The 19,355-nt window shown below is 39.6% G+C and overlaps 1 protein-coding gene across 8 annotated transcripts in view; it reads right to left on the bottom strand.

Annotated features, from left to right (window-relative positions):
• Positions 1-19,355, bottom strand: part of LTBP1 (latent transforming growth factor beta binding protein 1) — a 205,177-nt gene that overhangs the window by 117,888 nt on the left and 67,934 nt on the right. For 6 of the 8 annotated variants that reach the window (XM_084512716.1, XM_084512718.1, XM_084512717.1 and 3 more), the window contains one exon: positions 17,367-17,534. In XM_084512716.1, the coding sequence (XP_084368842.1) occupies positions 17,367-17,534 (168 nt within the window). Of the gene's footprint in view, positions 1-17,366; positions 17,605-19,355 lie in introns of those variants that run through there. The other 2 variants (XM_084512722.1, XM_084512723.1) reach the window with 1 other exon arrangement.

Genomic DNA, 19,355 nt, shown 5'->3' with positions numbered 1-19,355 from the left:
ATGTACTACTGAAGGCACTTCAGAAGCTTCTTCTGGAAAGAAAGTTAAGATCTGCAACACTGGATGGAAAAACAAAAAACAGCAACCTACTTCAAACTTACCTGTATAAGCAAAAATAGGCAGCCATTAAGATGGGTTCTCAGCTATCGTGAATTAATTTGATCACTGACTTTTTAAGAATTAATCTATTTACAGCCTCTGTAGATCAGTCTTTTATCTTTCAACTATTATCACAAAGGGATGTTTCAGAAACTAACACAGCACCAGTTGGGAATAGGGTCTTAAGTACTGCAGTTTATCCAGACAAGGAAACCAAATTATTGCCAAAATAAACAAGCTTTGTGGTGTTATTCCTGTCTGGATCAGGCATGTTCAGAAAAAAGAGTCTCTCAAAGAAAATCAAGTCAGCCACAAAGAACAGTCCTGAAGTTCAGCATTTCCCAAACCAATCTTTTCTGTATATAAATGTTATTTTCAGCACGTAAAATTATTATCTTACATTTGCACTATTAATGATGACATAGCTCAGGAATGATATCCATTCCCGTACTATTAACATGCCCCCCTCACACAAAATAATATTAATGCTAAGCTAATTAGCAGGGTCTTTTCATTGGTTTATTGCTAAGTACACATGACATTTCAAGATTGTTAACATTAAAGACGTAAGCAAACATTAGATTCAAAGGATATACTTGACTAATAGGGAAATCTTGAGAAAAAATGAATCACACTCAGTAAGGACAACTGTCTTTACTTCCCTCTAAACCAGCTGCAACCAAATTCCTTCCTGTTAGGAAGACCAAAGCAGCAGGCTGCCTCCAAAACACCCCAGAATCTTTGAGGGTTGAATTCAAAGCACTGTGCTTAGCTTCAGTCTAGTCTTGTGAAGTTGATAGAGCTGTGAGTGGCTAATAACAAGTAGTAGTTGCTTAAGACGCCTGGACAGGCATGATTTTAGATTTTAAAATATTATGCTGCCAAGGATCCTGGGGAATTGCTCTTGCTTTGGAAGGATTTGTCTGCTCAACAGATAAAATAAACAAGCTCCCAAACAGCCTTCTCTTTCTGTCATTCTCTCTACTCCATGAAATGCCACATTGCACATACTTAAAAAAAAGACATTGCAGTAAGGAAGCTCAATAGCTGCCATGATGCCTTTGGCTAGAGATTTTAAAACTGCTGAGCGTTTACATTGGTGAAGAAAAACCTTACAGATACACTACATGTATGTCGCTGTTGCAGACATGACAATTTTCAGGCTGCAGTCATACCATTCTACAAAATAAACTTTCTACATTCTTTCACAGACAAACCTCCATTTTCCTTGCAATGAAAACTTAGTTCCACAACCAAGAACTATAATGGTTGGATCTTTTAAATTCTACTACAGATCCACAATAATACATTTAAAATATACAGAAAAAAAATAAGAAATATTTAAATAAGAAACATTTCTTTAAATTAAATTGTACTTTCCTATATCTTTCCAAACACCTCCATGTACCACTATCAGCATTAAGATTTAATAAATCATGCAGTGTATTAAAGCCTTATTAGAGGAATATCTATGATGCTACTTAATGCAGCACTGCATGGCAATTACCAAGGAAAGCAAGTGGAAGAAAATTTCACAAAATCAGATTTACCTATATCTTCAGGCATTTTATGCATTTCTATCTCCCAACAGCAAACTCTCCATTTAAAATCCATTTTCTCAGTTGGGAAGTGCAGGCTCAGCTTCTGGGATGATCATTATCTCCAGGAGTAATTGAGCTTTCTGTGAGCTGCTGAATGGCTGTCTAACAATTAGCATCACTTAGTGGTTGTGTAAACTCACTTTAAACAAGGTGCAGTATGTGTAACAAATTAGGTATATACCAGAAGTTTCTATGTATGAAAAAAGGGGAGGGACGCTATCGTTATTGGAAATGAAAAGCATTGAGATCCTATTCAAGGATCAGAGTCCATTAGGTGTTGCCTTAGTTCTTTCTACTATTTTGTGGGATTGCTTACTGACATGAACAATCTCATGAATTCCAGAGAGGCTGCTCCCACAGAGCATGCTTGGCCCAGCTGTCTTACAAACTCTCTGACAACGGCCCCCAAACCTCCATTGATGGTAATGAAAGTTTCATCATGCACCTCACATGTGGATGCTGACATTTAGGCTGTCTAAGTCTATAAGCTGAGTCCCACTGTGTGTCCATTTTTCATTATAAAAGCATAACAAGCATAACAGTAGTGGACTATCTGTCATTCTTCAATGGAGACTACATTGTCACATATCAGGAGATCCTGTCACTGAAAACTGAGGAGGGAGTTGTAGATCATGAAGGACAAGGCAGCAAAACATTTTAGAGAAATAAACATATGTTGAGTGAGCATCATCATCATGAAGAAACCTAAAACTAACACACAATATAATTTCACTGTACGACTGACAGGTCTTCCACAGTTTTAAACCAAGTACTATGAAAAACTCATGCAGAAAAGCTGGATGTTAGTGACTTGGTGAAGATATATACACAAAGCAAACCAAGAGGCAACAGTTGTGCACCCAGGTGTTCAACCATCCCTTGATGTGGGTCCAAAAGTTGACTCTCTCATAGGACCTGTATCACCTCCAAGATTATGGGATGAGGAGTCTGCTACCCTGAGGCATGTCAAATCTCATCAGGGGCCTGTGTGTAGGTGACTGAAATGAGCACCATCTGACCAACAGCTCCCCACAATGCTAGCACAGTGTGGAAGAAATAGGATGGATTGAAAATAGTATTAGATTATTCAAATCACAGAATCACAGAATTTTCTAGGTTGGAAGAGACCTCAAGGTCATCGAGTCCAACCTCCAACCTAACGCTAACAGCCCTCCACTAAACCATATCCCTAAGCTGTACATCTAAGCGTCTTTTGAAGACTTCCAGGGATGGTGACTCCACCACTTCCCTGGGCAGCCTGTTCCAATGCCTCACAACCCTTTCTGTAAAGAAGTTCTTCCTAACATCTAACCTAAAACTCCCCTGGCTCAACTTAAGCCCATTCCCCCTCGTCCTGTCACCAGGCACGTGGGAGAACAGGCCAACCCCCACCTCTCTACAGCCTCCTTTAAGGTATCTGTAAAGAGCAATAAGGTCACCCCTGAGCCTCCTCTTCTCCAGGCTGAACAATCCCAGCTCCCTCAGCCGCTCCTCGTAGGACTTGTTCTCCAGGCCCCTCACCAGCTTCGTCGCCCTTCTCTGCACCCGCTCAAGCACCTCGATGTCCTTCTTGTAGCGAGGGGCCCAAAACTGAACACAGTACTCGAGGTGCGGCCTCACCAGAGCTGAGTACAGGGGGACGATCACCTCCCTAGCCCTGCTGGTCACGCTGTTCCTAATACAAGCCAGGATGCCGTTGGCCTTCTTGGCCACCTGAGCACACTGCTGGCTCATATTCAGCCGACTGTCCACCATCACTCCCAGGTCCTTCTCTGCCTGGCAGCTTTCCAACCATTCCTCTCCCAGCCTGTAGCTCTGCTTGGGGTTATTGCGCCCCAGGTGCAGGACCCGGCACTTGGCCTTGTTAAACTTCATGCAGTTGACCTCAGCCCATCGGTCCAGCCTATCCAGATCCTCCTGCAGAGCTTTCCTACCCTCAAGCAGATCGACACACGCACCTAACTTGGTGTCATCTGCGAACTTACTGAGGGTGCACTCGATGCCCTCGTCCAGATCATCGATGAAGATATTAAAGAGGACCGGCCCCAGCACCGAGCCCTGGGGGACGCCACTAGTGACTGGCCTCCAACTGGACTTGGCTCCATTCACCACGACTCTTTGGGCCCGGCTATCCAGCCAGTTTCTAACCCAACGAAGCGTGCGCCAGTCCAAGCCAAGAGCAGCCAGTTTCTTGAGGAGAATGCTGTGGGAGACGGTGTCAAAAGCCTTGCTGAAGTCAAGGTAGACCACATCCACAGCCTTTCCCTCATCCACCCAGCGCGTCACTCTGTCATAGAAGGAGATCAGGTTCGTCAGGCATGACCTGCCTTTCATAAAGCCATGCTGACTGGGCCTGATCGCCTGCTTCCCCTGCAAGTGCTGCATGATGACTCTCAGGAGGATCTGCTCCATGAGCTTTCCTGGCACTGAGGTCAAACTGACAGGCCTGTAGTTTCCTGGGTCTGCCCTCCGGCCCTTCTTGTAGATGGGCGTCACGTTTGCTAGCCGCCAGTCGATTGGGACCTCCCCCGATAGCCAGGACTGTTGATAAATGATGGACAGTGGCTTGGCCAGCTCCTCTGCCAGTTCCCTCAGTACCCTTGGGTGGATCCCATCTGGCCCCATCGACTTGTGCACATCTAAGTGCCGTAGTAGGTCACCAACCAGTTCTTCATGGATAATGAGGGCCACATCCTGCTCCCCATCCCCTTCCACCAGCTCAGGGTACTGGGTATCCAGAGAACATCCGGTATTGCCGCTAAAGACTGAGGCAAAGAAGGCATTGAGCACCTCCGCCTTTTCCTCATCTCTTGTAACTAAGTTTCCCCCCGCATCCAGTAAAGGATGGAGATTCTCCTTAGTCCTCCTTTTTGTGTTGATGTATTTATAGAAACGTTTTTTGTTATCTTTAACGGCAGTAGCCAGATTGAGCTCCAGATGAGCTTTGGCCTTCCTAATTTTGTCCCTGCACAGCCTCGCTACTTCTTTAAAGTCCTCCTTAGTGGCCTGCCCACTTTTCCAAAGCTTATAAACCCTCTTTTTCCTCCTAAGATCAAGCCACAATTCTCTGTTGAGCCAGGCCGGTCTTCTTCCCCGCCAGCTCGTCTTTGGGCACGTGGGAACAGACCGTTCCTGCGCCATTAAGACTTCCCTCTTGAAGAGCGCCCAGCCTTCCTGGACCCCTCTGCCCTTCAGAACCGCCTCCCGAGGGACTCCACCAACCAATGTCCTGAGCAGCTCAAAGTCAGCCCTCCGAAAGTCCAATACAGCGGTTTTACTGGTCCCCTTCCTGACCTCGCCAAGAATAGTGAACTCCACCATTGCGTGGTCACTCTGCCCTAGACAGCTCCCGACGATCACGTCCTCCACCAGTCCTTCTCTGTTTGTGAAGAGAAGGTCTAGCGGGGCACCTCCCCTGGTAGGCTCACTAACCAGCTGTGTCAGGAAGCTATCTTCCACGCTCTCCAGAAACCTCCTAGACTGCTTTCTCAGGGCTGTGTTGTGCTTCCAGGATATGTCAGGGAAGTTGAAGTCCCCCACGAGTACAAGAGCTGATGATTTTGCAACCTCTGTCAGCTGCCTGTAGAATTCCTCATCCGTCTCCTCATCCTGGTTCGGCGGTCTATAGCAGACCCCGACCAGGACACTAGCCTTGTTGTCCCTGCCGATCCTAACCCAAAGGGACTCGACCTTGTCATTCCCAACCTCGAGTTCTACAGCCTCGAAAGACTCTCTAATATAGAGAGCCACACCACCACCCCTTCTATGCTGCCTGTCCCTTCTATAGAGCTTATAGCCAGGCATTGCAGCACTCCAGTCATGAGACTGGTCCCACCACGTCTCCGTGATGGCAACCAAGTCGTAGCCTGCCTGCCGCACGATGGCTTCCAGCTCCTCCTGTTTGTTACCCATGCTGCGTGCATTGGTGTAGATGCACTTCAGCTGGGCCATTGCCTTATCCTCCGGCCTTGCCATTGTTCCCCCTGGCACAGCCCCAACAATCCTAGCCTCAGCCCCATCCCCCTTCCTACCTAATCCTGTCACTGAAAACTGAGGAGGGAGTTGTAGATCATGAAGGACAAGGCAGCAAAACATTTTAGAGAAATAAACATATGTTGAGTGAGCATCATCATCATGAAGAAACCTAAAACTAACACACAATATAATTTCACTGTACGACTGACAGGTCTTCCACAGTTTTAAACCAAGTACTATGAAAAACTCATGCAGAAAAGCTGGATGTTAGTGACTTGGTGAAGATATATACACAAAGCAAACCAAGAGGCAACAGTTGTGCACCCAGGTGTTCAACCATCCCTTGATGTGGGTCCAAAAGTTGACTCTCTCATAGGACCTGTATCACCTCCAAGATTATGGGATGAGGAGTCTGCTACCCTGAGGCATGTCAAATCTCATCAGGGGCCTGTGTGTAGGTGACTGAAATGAGCACCATCTGACCAACAGCTCCCCACAATGCTATCACAGTGTGGAAGAAATAGGATGGATTGAAAATAGTATTAGATTATTCAAATGCTATCAGAAAAATTAAAGGCATGCTCTGTCATGGAAAATGGTCTAAAGTTCTGGTTACCAAACATGAAAAGGGCATAGCAAAAATGGTACTTGAGAAATAATTGACAGGAGGATTCTGGCTCACTAACATGCATGATGCTCACAGTCACTCTTTGCTAAATCTGCTTCCAATATTTTCAACATCTGAGATGACTCAGACACTATTTTTGGAGGGAAGTGGATAGAGTGTTAAGGGATAACTTACTCCTATCCTGATTACATTTGTAGAATCTATTGATTTTATTAGCACTGATGCTGATATGTTGAATATGACACAGACATTATGCCTAGAATCTGGGTACTAAGGAAAAAACATGAGTTGCTGTTTATCGGGAATTAATGCATTGCAAATGGCCAGTATCAGACCTTTGATAAAGATGCCAACAGATACAGACGAGGTACTCTAGTCATTTCTTCAGATTTCTACAATATACTGGTATGAATTTTCCTTTTTTGTTCAAGACATGCAACTGAACTAAAATCTCTAGTGAAGCCAGGCTTGAAAACATAGCAAGTTAGCAACATGGTTTAAAACCATAATTCTTAAAACTTTCCTGCAGAATACAGATGTGTATATATATATATATTGCAAAATGGTATGTTGCAATATAAAGATTTCATGGGTATCATTTTAAGCAGTCCAGAATAAATTACCATTGTCAAAGAGAATACTGAAACTAGCATACTCTGTGTCTGATGAAAACTAATGGTTCCTATGTTCCCTGTACTTTTAAGGCTCTTGCTAGTCTGTAGAGTGTATGTGTGCCTGAGCATGAATAATATAACGTGTATTAGTTAATCTAAATACACCTGTTTTCAATAAACTGAGCAAGATTTCAACAGGACAGATATCTAACAGGCATCTTCATTGCTACAGGGATCCTACTAGCATGCATTCTTCCCTTCTAGTGCCAGCTGAGCATCCATAGCCACCTTGAAGCACTACAAGATTAATGAGTTACTGCACCATAATGGCACTAAGCTGTTAGTGCTTCTGCACTGGTACAACCTGTTGATGTCACTGAATGGATCCTCTGCTCTGATAATAGAATATTAGGCTGTTTCTAAAAGATGTACTGTACTTTCGGAGAAAAAAAAAAAGTAACAGACAGTAGGGCAAGGCAGAGAATGGAGCTACTCTTAGACATCAAGCTACTTGGATACTATCAGACAGAATGGAAAAATGTCCTGAGAAGCATTTAAGCTATGTGGCCACACCTCTGTTATGCAACGGCTCCGAAGACCACAGAAGTAGTAGAGCTGACACTAGCCAGGGATGTCGGCTTCATTACAATTTCTGGCAACTGAGCAATAGATATGTAAGCTGAGATCCATCCCATTTGACCTTCTGTGCCTTTTTGAGCCAACTAAGTAAGGCGTGTTTATACCTGAGATTTCCCACTCTGGTCTGTGAAGAGAGGCTCAACCAGAAGGCTATTCAGGTCACCGGTGGGACAATCTGTCATACAGGTGTGTCCTGACCCAGTGTCCTGACTCCATACAGCTTGGTGAGTGGGGTGAACCCCCAACCTTAATCCAAAGGTCTAGGAGCACTGATCTACTGCACCCCACACCACAAGACAACTTTAAGTTTTGAACAGAAAAAAGAAAAGCCACACAAAATGCAGTCATTAAAAAGCAAATAAACATATTTCTAATGTCAGGAGACTGCTCTACAATTACCGTAACATTACTATAGTGCTCATTTTTGTGTGAAAAAGTTTATAAGAAGAAAAAAGTAGGAATAGGCTCTTTCAAGTGGATACCCATTAACATAAAATAATAGCTCATAATCCAGACCTTCCTGGACTAGTTAAAAAAACATAAACTATCTAAGATTTTCTGGCACTGTCTACATCACAAAAAATTGGAAAGTTTTCTAGGGAGTTGACCTTGAGGAGGTGACACAATATGAGAATATTGGGAAGGATATTATTCAGAGCTTGAGTAATAAATTAGGTCATAGGAGACCAGTGAAAAGCAAGAGACTCAAATCCTGGAGTTCCGAAGGAGAAAAGGAGCAGAGGCAGTGCTAACGAGTAGGAAGGCTGAAAGTTGCTCTGCAGAGAAAGTAGTTGGACTAAGACCCATTCACCGTCAACACTTATCATTGTGGTTCTTTTAACCACATGTAAGAGTTGTATAAATTACTGCACAAGCTGCACAATCCTGAATACAGTCAGCACTGACTGGTCACTTACAGTCCCAAGGAATGAAACGTGCACCTCAATCTCCTGAGCTGTATGCAGCCCCCTCACCAAGCTTCATGCCACTACTGTAAGGATCCAGAGTGCACTAAAATGCCTGCAAGTACGAAAAATCCCTCTGCCCCAACTGCCACAACAGGCATTCTTGGACCCAAGTATCTTCTAATTATATAGAAAAATGGTGTTTCAGCACCTAGATATATAACATCTGACATAACAGGCTGAATTTAATATAATCACCAATAAGTAAAACAGACACAGTGGACACATACTGACTGCAGGAGACTAACACCAGAGCTGTGTTATAGAGCTGGTCTCGTTTGGTTCCTTGCACCAGTGGTTTCCAGACTGGGGTGCACAAACCCCACAAGGTATAGAAGACAATGCATGGAGGTGCTGGAAGAAAATGTTCTTTTTCCCTACCATCAATAAAGATAAAACTAACACTGTTTTTAAAATCTTATCACTTTCTTAATTTCCATTTCTGTGTGCTTTATAATGCACATAATATATTAGTACAGTAGCACAGGCATGTAAATTATAAATAAAAAGAATGTATATTGGGGAAGCATGCTCAACAGTTTTGATGGCACACGCCTATCAGAACAAAAAAGAAAAAAAAGTTTGGAGGCCACTGCCCTATTCAATCTATGGACAGAGATAATCCCTCTCAGGGAGGAGTTGGAGAACCTAAATTCCTGAATTATGAAATGAAAAGTTGCTGCATGTTTCCCTGAACTTGAAGTATCTGAATAATGTCAAATACAAATTTAAATTCATAGTTCAGCTTATCATCTTTAAGTTAAACTAAAATATAATCAACGTGACATATTAACAAAATATTTGGCTGAATAAGATACAGATGAGAATGTTCTCTGTGACTGGGCTTCGTGAAGCTCAAACCCCTTCCTGTGTGAGAAGCAAACACCCATTTTCATTCTATTCATTGACCTGACCTTAAGACTCCATAAGAGGTTTACTTAAAACAAGTTGGAAATTCCCATGGACTTCAATTTGATTCACATTTTTAAATGCCTGCCTGAAAGTTCCCAGTTCCCTTTGCACAGTTCAGACTTTTTTAGACAGATACCAATCTCAAGGAATTTAAACGTGTGCGCAGTGAAGATGTATTTCATGTTCCCAAAGAGAGATGAAGAACTCTCTGCGCATCTGTGCTACAAACCAGGCCTCTCAGTTGCAGAGTGCTACTCAAACCTAAGAGCTAATTATAGGTAGCAATGGGTAGGTGTAAATTATACTACGCTGAGCAGAGACAGGGGAATTATCTGGAGGAGAACAAACACAAAAGATGGTGGAAAGAGGCTGAATGGAGAAGGACTGTGATCACTAAAGAGCAGTGATAACTGCTTGTTTCCTTCTGATGGTGTCATATCCAAAAGGACACATTAAATACAAACCCACCTGATTAAAAACAAGAAACCATCCACAATACACAGCACATTTTTACCAGGAGAGAAGTCTGTCAGACTCTTCTCTGCTTGCATAATTCACAAGGAACTTCTTTTTTTTTTAAGCCAGAGTTGGCATATACTTGATCTTCAGTGAGGTATGTGCAAAGACATTTGGTTTAGCAATAACAAAATTATAGCTGTACAAGGTAGTGTGTTTATTTGGATATGCAACAATGTAATCATTCAAATAAATGCACTCTTAGTTCTCTTTTTACAGTACTTCAAGTCAGATGTACATAAACTAATCCCTATAAATTAAAACCATATACAGTAAAATAAAGCATTATGCGTTTTAACTTTGTGTTCTGTTTTGCTTTAACTTTGAGGGAAACATACTCCATGTGTTTTTGAATGGCTGCAGGTGTGGATTTTGTACCATTTCCATTTGTGGTTTTTCCTATGACTGCACATCCAAAAAACTGTGTTCTCTATAATATAGAGTTTGGTGAGTGCTTTGAAAGCAGATGGCCTTGTGCTTCACAGTGATGGCCTGAAGTCCTGAAGGTGAGCAAGGGAGTGGAAACGGGTTGCTAGCAGGCTTGTCTAAGTTCAACCTCATTAGAATCATCTGGCTGAACAATATATTTTCTTTAAATTAGCGTCTGGCTTCTGTTAGAATCAGAGGGGAAGACATCAAATTTGAGTAATTAGTTTAAGATTATGAAGAAAGAGCTCACAGATGCTGTAAACTGTATGGTAGATATCAGAGCTATTTGTTGATGACAAGTACTGATAAATATATGGGGGAAATAAAGCATTCCTTCTGAGCAGATGTGGTTATCAACAACAACAAAGCCCTTGAGATAGCATTTCTCTTTGTAATTTGAGCATAGGTGGCCAAAAATTGCCTTAAAACCCACTGACCAAACTGCAATGGTACTTTTGCATTACAGACTAGAACTTAAAAGTCTACTAGTGGTTCAGATTCGGCAAGCCTGCACTACACTACCTGGAATGTAAGTAAATGAATTCATTCTCTTGTCTGCTCAAGTTTACACTGTAGAACAAACAGAGGTTGGAAAAATTAATACCTGTTAAATTGATGCTCATAAGTGGTTCCTCCCAGAATCAACTTGCAGATGTTTTGCTTTGGCTCTGCAAACTGGGAAATACCTTTTTTTTATAGCATCTTTTATAAGGCAGAGGATGTAAACAATTCACAAAATAGTTCCACCTTTATCTGTCTGTCTTTCTATTTTACCTACTTGGTCCAGTGTCTGAGGATAAATACTTGGCTACACTTTGCTACAGCTGTTACAATGCTGCTGCATGAATAAATATTCCAAGTATGGCTGTCATTATACAGATTATATTTCAAATTACCAGCTAAAGCAGTGAATAAAAACTCTGATGTCTTGATCCTGAAAGAGAATGCAAGAGCAGCTCTGACAGGCTGACCAACTTGCTCGATTACTGTTGCAGAGAATTTCAAAGCTAATCTTTAAACCAAGTTATCCAAGAATTCTGAACTTTTCAAGTGTCTGCCAGTGTCTGTTAAAAGAAAAAAAATATTTCATCTGGCAGCAAAAAGAGCATAAAACAATAAAGCCTGACAGTCCAGAAATGATAATTATTGCAGGAACAGTAGAAACAAAGCTTTTACCAAATAAGGCTACAAGGTAGCCACTCTACAGAGAGTAACAAGACGAACTGATAATGCAGGGGGAATAGCTAAGTTCTTACATCATATCTACTTCAGAAAAGCATGATATTATGGAAAGCTCAAGTGCAATAACCAAGGAAATTTCAAAGTAACACTTCGCTCTTCCCCATGGAGAATACAATACCAAAACCAGACCGTGAATTACTGAACCATTCTTGAGCTAAGCACCTATTCCAGAGATGACCTCCTCATCAATTACGATATCTGATGGGATGTAATCAAATACAAAACCAAAGCATTTAAAAAAAATCAATTCTCATCGCTATGTTACTAAAAGGAATTCAGAAAACCTTGCATGACATTTGTTATCAATTATTTTAAATCCGCCATTTGAGAAGCTACATCTACATCTGCTAAGTCTCAGCTGAAGCCACTGGGATAGTGATTTGCTGGGGGACAAACCTCATAGATCAGATATGGGTCATCAACCCAAGGTGACACCGTTCACTGAATAGTAGATACCACTTCATAACAGAAAAAAAAGCATCTCTTCTAAAATGTTGCCATTCTAGCACCTCTAATCCTAGTATAATAGAACAGTAAGATAAACATGAAACTACAATAGGTAGAAAATTGAACAGTGAACACCTCACAAGCTGCCAGAAGAGATTGTAAATTCTCTCAAATCAATGCAAATGCTGCTACAAGCCATTGGTCTTTCAATCTGCCTTTCCTGGCACACAAGCCTTTACATGTCATCATGTCATCAATTTTCCCCTCCAATATTATTTACAATAAACGCTTTTTAATGCCAATCAATATTGATGAATCTTCCTCAAATATCATAGCCTCACAGTACCTGTTAAATGTAGTAGGCTGGTATGTAACACACTGAGCAGAGAAACGGCTTTATTACACAACAAATGGCAACAAGAAAAAGTACAGCTTGCATCCTGGTTTTTTTTGGTTTTTTTTTTTTTTTTTTTTTTTTTTTTTTTTTTTTTTTTACCAATGAAACCTGGTTACACCAACATTGAGTTCAAAATCAATTCCCTTAAAAAAAAAAAGTTAAATACCATTCATTTCATACTTGGATCTCCTGTCATACACCAACTATAGCTGATAATTTGTTGGCATGCTTACAGAGCATCACCTTTTCTAACTTACACTATGAAGTTTCCAACGTTTTTTATAAGACCAAAAGTGCTTGAATAAGGAGATGCATGTTAACTTCTAAAGAATCAATAGAAATTAATGATCATAAATTCAGAAATCCAATCAACTTTTCATAAAACAATAACTGCTTTACCTTTTTAAAATTCTGAGTAATTATGCTCCCTAGTGTGTTTCCTAGATAGGAAATCCTCTTAGAATAATAATTACATAGTGACCTTCTTTACCAAACTACCTTCAAATAACTTATTGTTTTAAAATATATTGGGCAAATTTTCTTTCATTACTTTCAACAGTAGACCAAATAAAATTTGAGTAAAATGTTTATGCTTCTTCTTGGAAGTTTCTGTCTGTACATAATTGGAAACTTCTGGACAACCTCAACTATTCAAAAACATTTGTACAGATTCAACACAGTAGAACAGGAAAAATCTTTGATATACAATTCTAGTAGGGAAGGTGACAAAATTTGAGAGTCAATATCATTCGAGCATTATTGCAATAGGGCACAGGAGATGCAGATCGCTGTGATCCATGCTGAGAGTCCTAATAGTTATGATTGAAGTGTCTCCAAAATACAAAGGACCAGACACATTTTCATCTTGACAATTATAAAGGGACGAAAAGAGATCAGAAGAGAGGAAGGGAATGTTAAAAGGAGAGAGAGAGACTTAAAGGGTGACCTAAAGGGGAGGGGGAGAGCACTAGTGCTATCGCCACCTCTGCCACAACGTCCTCATCTTTCTACATCTTTTATGGTCTTGGGGAAAAAAAATCTTGAACTCTTCATGGTTTGCACCTGCAGAGTGCTGTTATTTCCCTCTTTGACACAAATATTGCCAAGTGCTCAGACACAAAATTTCTGCAGAAATATACGCACTTCCACTGAATATAACATGTAATTCTTTTTTAACTTCCCATTCATAACAACTTAAATGAACTGTTTGAAATGAGACACAGAGCTGCAAATGAACAGTGAATAAAAACGTAGAGTATTAAATGACTGCTTCCCTTACTAAGTTCTGTCATTCCTATGCAGTGAAAGAGGTAAGGATACTGTGGAAAAAAAATAGTACGTAAACCTATAATTAAATACATATGCACAATACGGCAAAAATTAAAGCGTATGAAGAACATTAGCTTGGGCATTTCCTAATTTCTTACTGCTTCATTTTACAGCTAGAAATTAGTCACTGTCCTCCCACTCCCTACAGAGAGAAAATTAATTTCAAAAATAGGGTATTTTGGAATGTGGAATCATTTTGAGGAGAAACAGGACACGTCACTGAGTAACTTCAAGAGTGAATGAGACAGGAAGCTCATATGTTATTCTATATGCATCCTTTCCTATGCACATATACCGACCCTGTTTTACAAGCCTCCGTAGATATATCGGAACTGAAATACCATACAACCTTCACATGCACCAATCCAATAGAATAACGAGGATCATCTATTCAGCAGAAGTTTCCAGTCAGATTAAATGCTTTCATTCTCCAAGCCAATGAAATATGGGAGGTTGATTAGTTTAACTGTGCAACATAGCCCATTCACAAAATGAAACTATAAAAGAAAAAACTGTTTCACTGAAGCATACTGGCAATCAAGGAGATCCTTCCTTTTTAAATACCAAGTTTTCATCACCTTCAATTGAAATGCTAGAGCTATTTATGAAAACAGGCAAAATCTCAACTACCTGAAAAGCTACATTTTCCCCAATCTGTTTCTTCTTGTGGGTTTTTATTTTTAATGGTTTATCCATATCTAGTAAAATTTTCAGGAAACAGGATTTGTTCCTTGCCCTGGCTTCACTGGTACCACGTTTCAGCTGAAATGACCAACTGAGCAAGCATTAAGAATCTGAAACAACCCATGGAAAAACTTCAGGAGCTTTAGTGCAGGCATTGCAGCTTATTCTCTTCAAAAATATATATATATATATAAAAATAAGTTCAGTAGAAAGTTTAAAAGCTAAACATGAATTTTTACTCTGTTCACTATTAGAAAAAATGAATTTTAAGAACCAAGCAAAATGACAGCTAACTGCAATCTGTCATCAGAGAATCTGAATTAAATCTTTTGTGCTAGAGAGCTGCTCCTGGTAAGGAAATGCATTTTGACCTAACAACAATCTAACTATCTAAAGCTGTTTCCTAATTTCCCATTCAAAGGAGATGTCTATTATTAGTAATAGGAGTTAGTTTTCCAAATAGGGCATGTGAACTTATCTTTTCTGAGTTCAGGAAGAAGAAATACTTTAAAAGAACTACTGAAACCGTGCTGCTCACTGCTTTAAGTATGCATTTTCTGACACAACCTTCTGTTTTCATGGTTGCACTTTTAAAATGTCAAAAGCTCAGAAGAAGAATTTCCATTCATTTTGGTTAAACAGTAAGTAAACAAGTTTAGAACTGGGTCTTGAAAGCAAAAAGCACAACAAAGCATAACACAGATGTTAAAAAATATAATAAAAATAAATGATCTCATAAGACCCAAATTACTTCTGCTTTATGTATCACAAGACATCTTGATCAGGACAAGTCTGAGCTAATGAGATACTAGTTAAAAGAAAGGAGAAGAAAGGACATTAAAATAATTTCAATAATTGACATTTTAAACCCTGATTCAAAAGCTTCTGAAAATCTGTTTCCAATGACAGAACTTGACCTAGAGGAGAGGGATCTCTCCTCTTCTAATATTAAGAAGTTCAGTTCACTCAGCATTTTTAACTGAAGAGCTTTGGAGTCACAGTTCAGGTCTCTTTCTTATTTATTTTCTGTTAAAATCATGATGTTCAGAGATGTGGTAAATACTTCTAGTCTTTTAAAGACTACATGAAAGATAGATACAGACAGATTAAAAATGCCACTAGATGTGTCATGACTTGTTTTGACACATTTTTAAACATAATGCTCCCTTAACTTTCCATCAAACACTATTATGAACTGCTTTTGTTGAATACTTCTAGCAGGCTATTGTACACAGTGAATCACAACCTGCATGGCCTGAGGCCAGGAAGGAAGGTGTGGAACGTGCCTTTACAGGTCAATTTCCACTCTCCAAGTTTGTATTTGAGGGAAGGTCGTGTTACAACACAGATTTACATAGCAGACAAATTACATGACCGCCCGTTCTCAACATTTCATAATTTCAGTAAGAAATTAGGTCATATGAAGTGTGGGGAAGGAAGAAAAGAAGGGGAAATAACCCTATCTATCCTTTCACAGAAGTCTGAAAAATTAAACCAAAAACTTACTCAACTGGAGTTCTTGCCAAAACACTGGTTAAAAAATAAAACAACTGTATTAACAGTAAACACAAGGTTAAAGTATTTCATTTACCATTCCTTTGTAAAAAAACACTTTTCTTCTTTAATGCATCAAAACAAGCATAAATAAAATGTGCTCTATTGCCCTTTTGATTTTTTTTTTTATTATTATTTTTACTCCAAAACATTTATATATTACAAATATGGATGTTATCAAGGAATGTGTTATTCATTTCAGGAGCTTTCATCCCCAGTCTAGTCTAGTAGGAGTCTTAAGAAAGGGAACTGCTCTTTGTATCGTCTGTCTGGATGAAAAGAATAATAATTTGGAATAGCTTTTTTCCCCCTCAGAGCCTGAAATATAGTGCACTTTAAAAAGGGAAGTATTGGCCAGCATCAGCACTGCCTGACATTATGTTTATACTAGAAGGAGACTAAAATTACAATGTTCATATCTGGCATTCTTTGAGTACATATTGGCAAAATAATTAGTTTTTAAAGTTATTTTTTCTGCAGATATTTTACGATATTTTCATGATTATGATAAAATTATTTTCACAAGCAGTTAAGAATAAAGTGTCTAAGTATGCATCCATATATCTGAATTTCATTTAGCTTACCAGACTAATATTTGCACACAAATTCCTATGAACATCGTAAATTGTACAGTTAAAATATGCTAATCCATCTACCCAGCTTTCAGGGTTTGTTTTAGTACACTCGAACAGTTACAGGGTTTAGACTGGCATACTGTTGGTAGTCTTTATAGAGCAAACAGAAAGACTAGACACTAACAGAGAAATTACTAGCTTCAATAACTGGACCTAATATTTGCTTAATTTTTAAAAATGGCAAATATGAAATCTGACTTATTCCCAGCAGTAAAGAAGAAATTATAACCTTCTTTTTTATTTTTTCTGCAGTCTTAAGGAACTCTTGAACAATTTTTTGAAGACATTCATTGTGTTAGCTAAGTTTTTATGTGCATTTGATACCTATTCAACAAACAAGAGGAGGAAACACAGAACTTTTTGTGGAGTCTGACATTTCCTCTATTTAGCAACACAACCTCTGAGGGACTGATTTTACCAAAAGCGTCAGCTTAGCAAACTATAGCCCTGCAGCTGAAAACTCAAATGATTTTTTTTTTTTTCATTTTTTTTTTTTTTCCTTTCTGTAACACAAAAGGAACTTTTGGGATAATTTCAGAAGGATACCAGAAAGCTTGTCTAACATACAATGGTTCCTTCTCAGCACAGCCCTCCAAACAAAGAGCAGCAGATGCACAACTGGTATTAATAAGAAAATATCTCCTCCCTCTGTTAGTCAAGAGAGGACAGCTAAGGACAAATACAGTTTCAGGGTACTTACCTACTCGGAAGTTAGTGGCTGTCAGAGTGTCAGCAGCATGGCCATTCTCACTGATGAGGGTGGTGGTATTTCCCTTCTCACAGTTGTTCTGACAGTTGCCCTTGGTGCAAGTCACTTTGCAGATGCTGGGTGTAAAGACCACCTTGATGCGACCAGTGTGATTTCCCACTGTCAGCGGAGGCAAAGAAAAAAAGAAAAATAAACAGAACACTTTGGTATCCATTGATTTCCTTCAAAAAGTTTTGAAAAAAAAAAAAAAAAAAAGGCGGGGGGGGGGGAAAAAGGCGACAGGTCTCCAGGAGGAGGGCAGTCTGCAGTGCTCTCTCTCATAGATCTCCAGTGGTGTCTCTGAAACAGGAGTAGGAAGCTTAGCAAACAGAGCTCCGGGATACGCTCCAAAACCACATTTAAAGTCAAGTCACTGGAGTGGGATTAGTAATCACAATGCTGCACTTTATTCACAGTCAGACAAAGAGCAATACCAAGGGCATGACAGCTTAAATAGCCAACCCTGACAGGCAGATGTAATGTAAAGAGGCTGGCTGTGCACCTAGGGGTGAATAAACTCTTGTGTCCTCCTGCATACTTTTCCTGTTTCTGCACTTATTAAGTCACTATTTGTAGCTCGACCCCTGGAAATGTTTTAGGCATGCGGCATGTCTGAAAACATCTGTCTCAAATCTCCTGGCACCCCAGCCCGAAGTGGTCAAACCTTGTGACGCAGCTGCCTGGACCCATTTTTTCACAGTTTTTTGGCACCGTTTCTCCACAAGGATTTACATATTATAGACTGAGCTTTGCTGTCAGCCTTTGTTTAAGTAATAAATAGCTCAGGCAGAGAAAAGGGTGAGGAAGTATCAATAGCCGAAAATACTAGTTCTGAGCTCAAAGTTGAAAAAAGCTATACATATATATATACACACACATATATTAATATACTTCCTTACAGTCACTTAAAAACCTTCAATGTAATGAGGACTGAGCAGGCACTAATTTTCGATTAAGCTCATTAGAAGAACTACTACTTGTTATAGAATTTGATTTTAAACCAGATGTATTTAATCCTAACAGACATCTAACAGCTGAAGCCAAAAAAAGATTAAAACTACTAATTAGTAAAATTAAGGGGAAAGAACAGATGCTATTTGCAAGTATTTAAATAGAAAACATTTTGCCCTCTGCACACTTACTAATAACTTTAGCAAGTTCTTGTAAATATATTACAGCATCTCTGTGAAAACTGTCCATAAATACTTTCATAACAAACCTAAAAGTCCCAAGAAATGACGCACAGAAAGAGAAGAATCTCCTTCCTCCTCCTGTCATAGAAATAAAAAGTTGCTGGAGAGCCGCCGTCCAACCTAGCTGCAGAATACCCTCCAGACACATATTTTTTTTAAATCTCAAGAAATACAGATGAACTTCCCACTTCAAAAGAATATGAAGCCTCTTATTTCTAGCTCTTCATAAACAAATTAAAACAATTGTGCCAACTGTTTTGTCTACAGTAAAGGCATCGCTCTATTTCAACAGCAGCTGTATGACAGATGCTCCCACCTTATTCTCCCTAATAATACTTCAAAGCAGCAAAACACTGACACATAGATAAATAAATACTTCAATTAAAGGCTAATATTGTGATTTCAGTTCATTAGAGACCCCAGAATCTTGGATGCCAAGCATTTCTTATAAAAGTTATTACCACGTTTCCCAATGAACAGAGATCTAGTGCCCTGTGAATTGCTGAGGCTAGAATTTCTAAGCTTTCCCTTTGTCGAACAGAGCTTCATGAGCAATACTACCACGCTTGTATGTTATTTGCATCTTTATATATATATATACACATATATATACACACATATATGGTATCTGTATGTATTTAGATACATTGTTTTCCTAGAAAAGCCCAATCCATTTTCTCTTTTATACTTCAGATGTTTTAGTAACATTTTTCCTTTAGGATGTGATGTAATTAAAAAAACATGGTTA

This window comes from Aythya ferina (assembly GCF_964211825.1).
Source record: "Aythya ferina genome assembly, chromosome: 3".
NCBI lineage: Eukaryota > Metazoa > Chordata > Aves > Anseriformes > Anatidae > Aythya > Aythya ferina.
The sequence above is the reverse complement of the archived record's forward strand: the minus strand, read 5'-3'. Positions and strand labels throughout refer to the sequence as shown.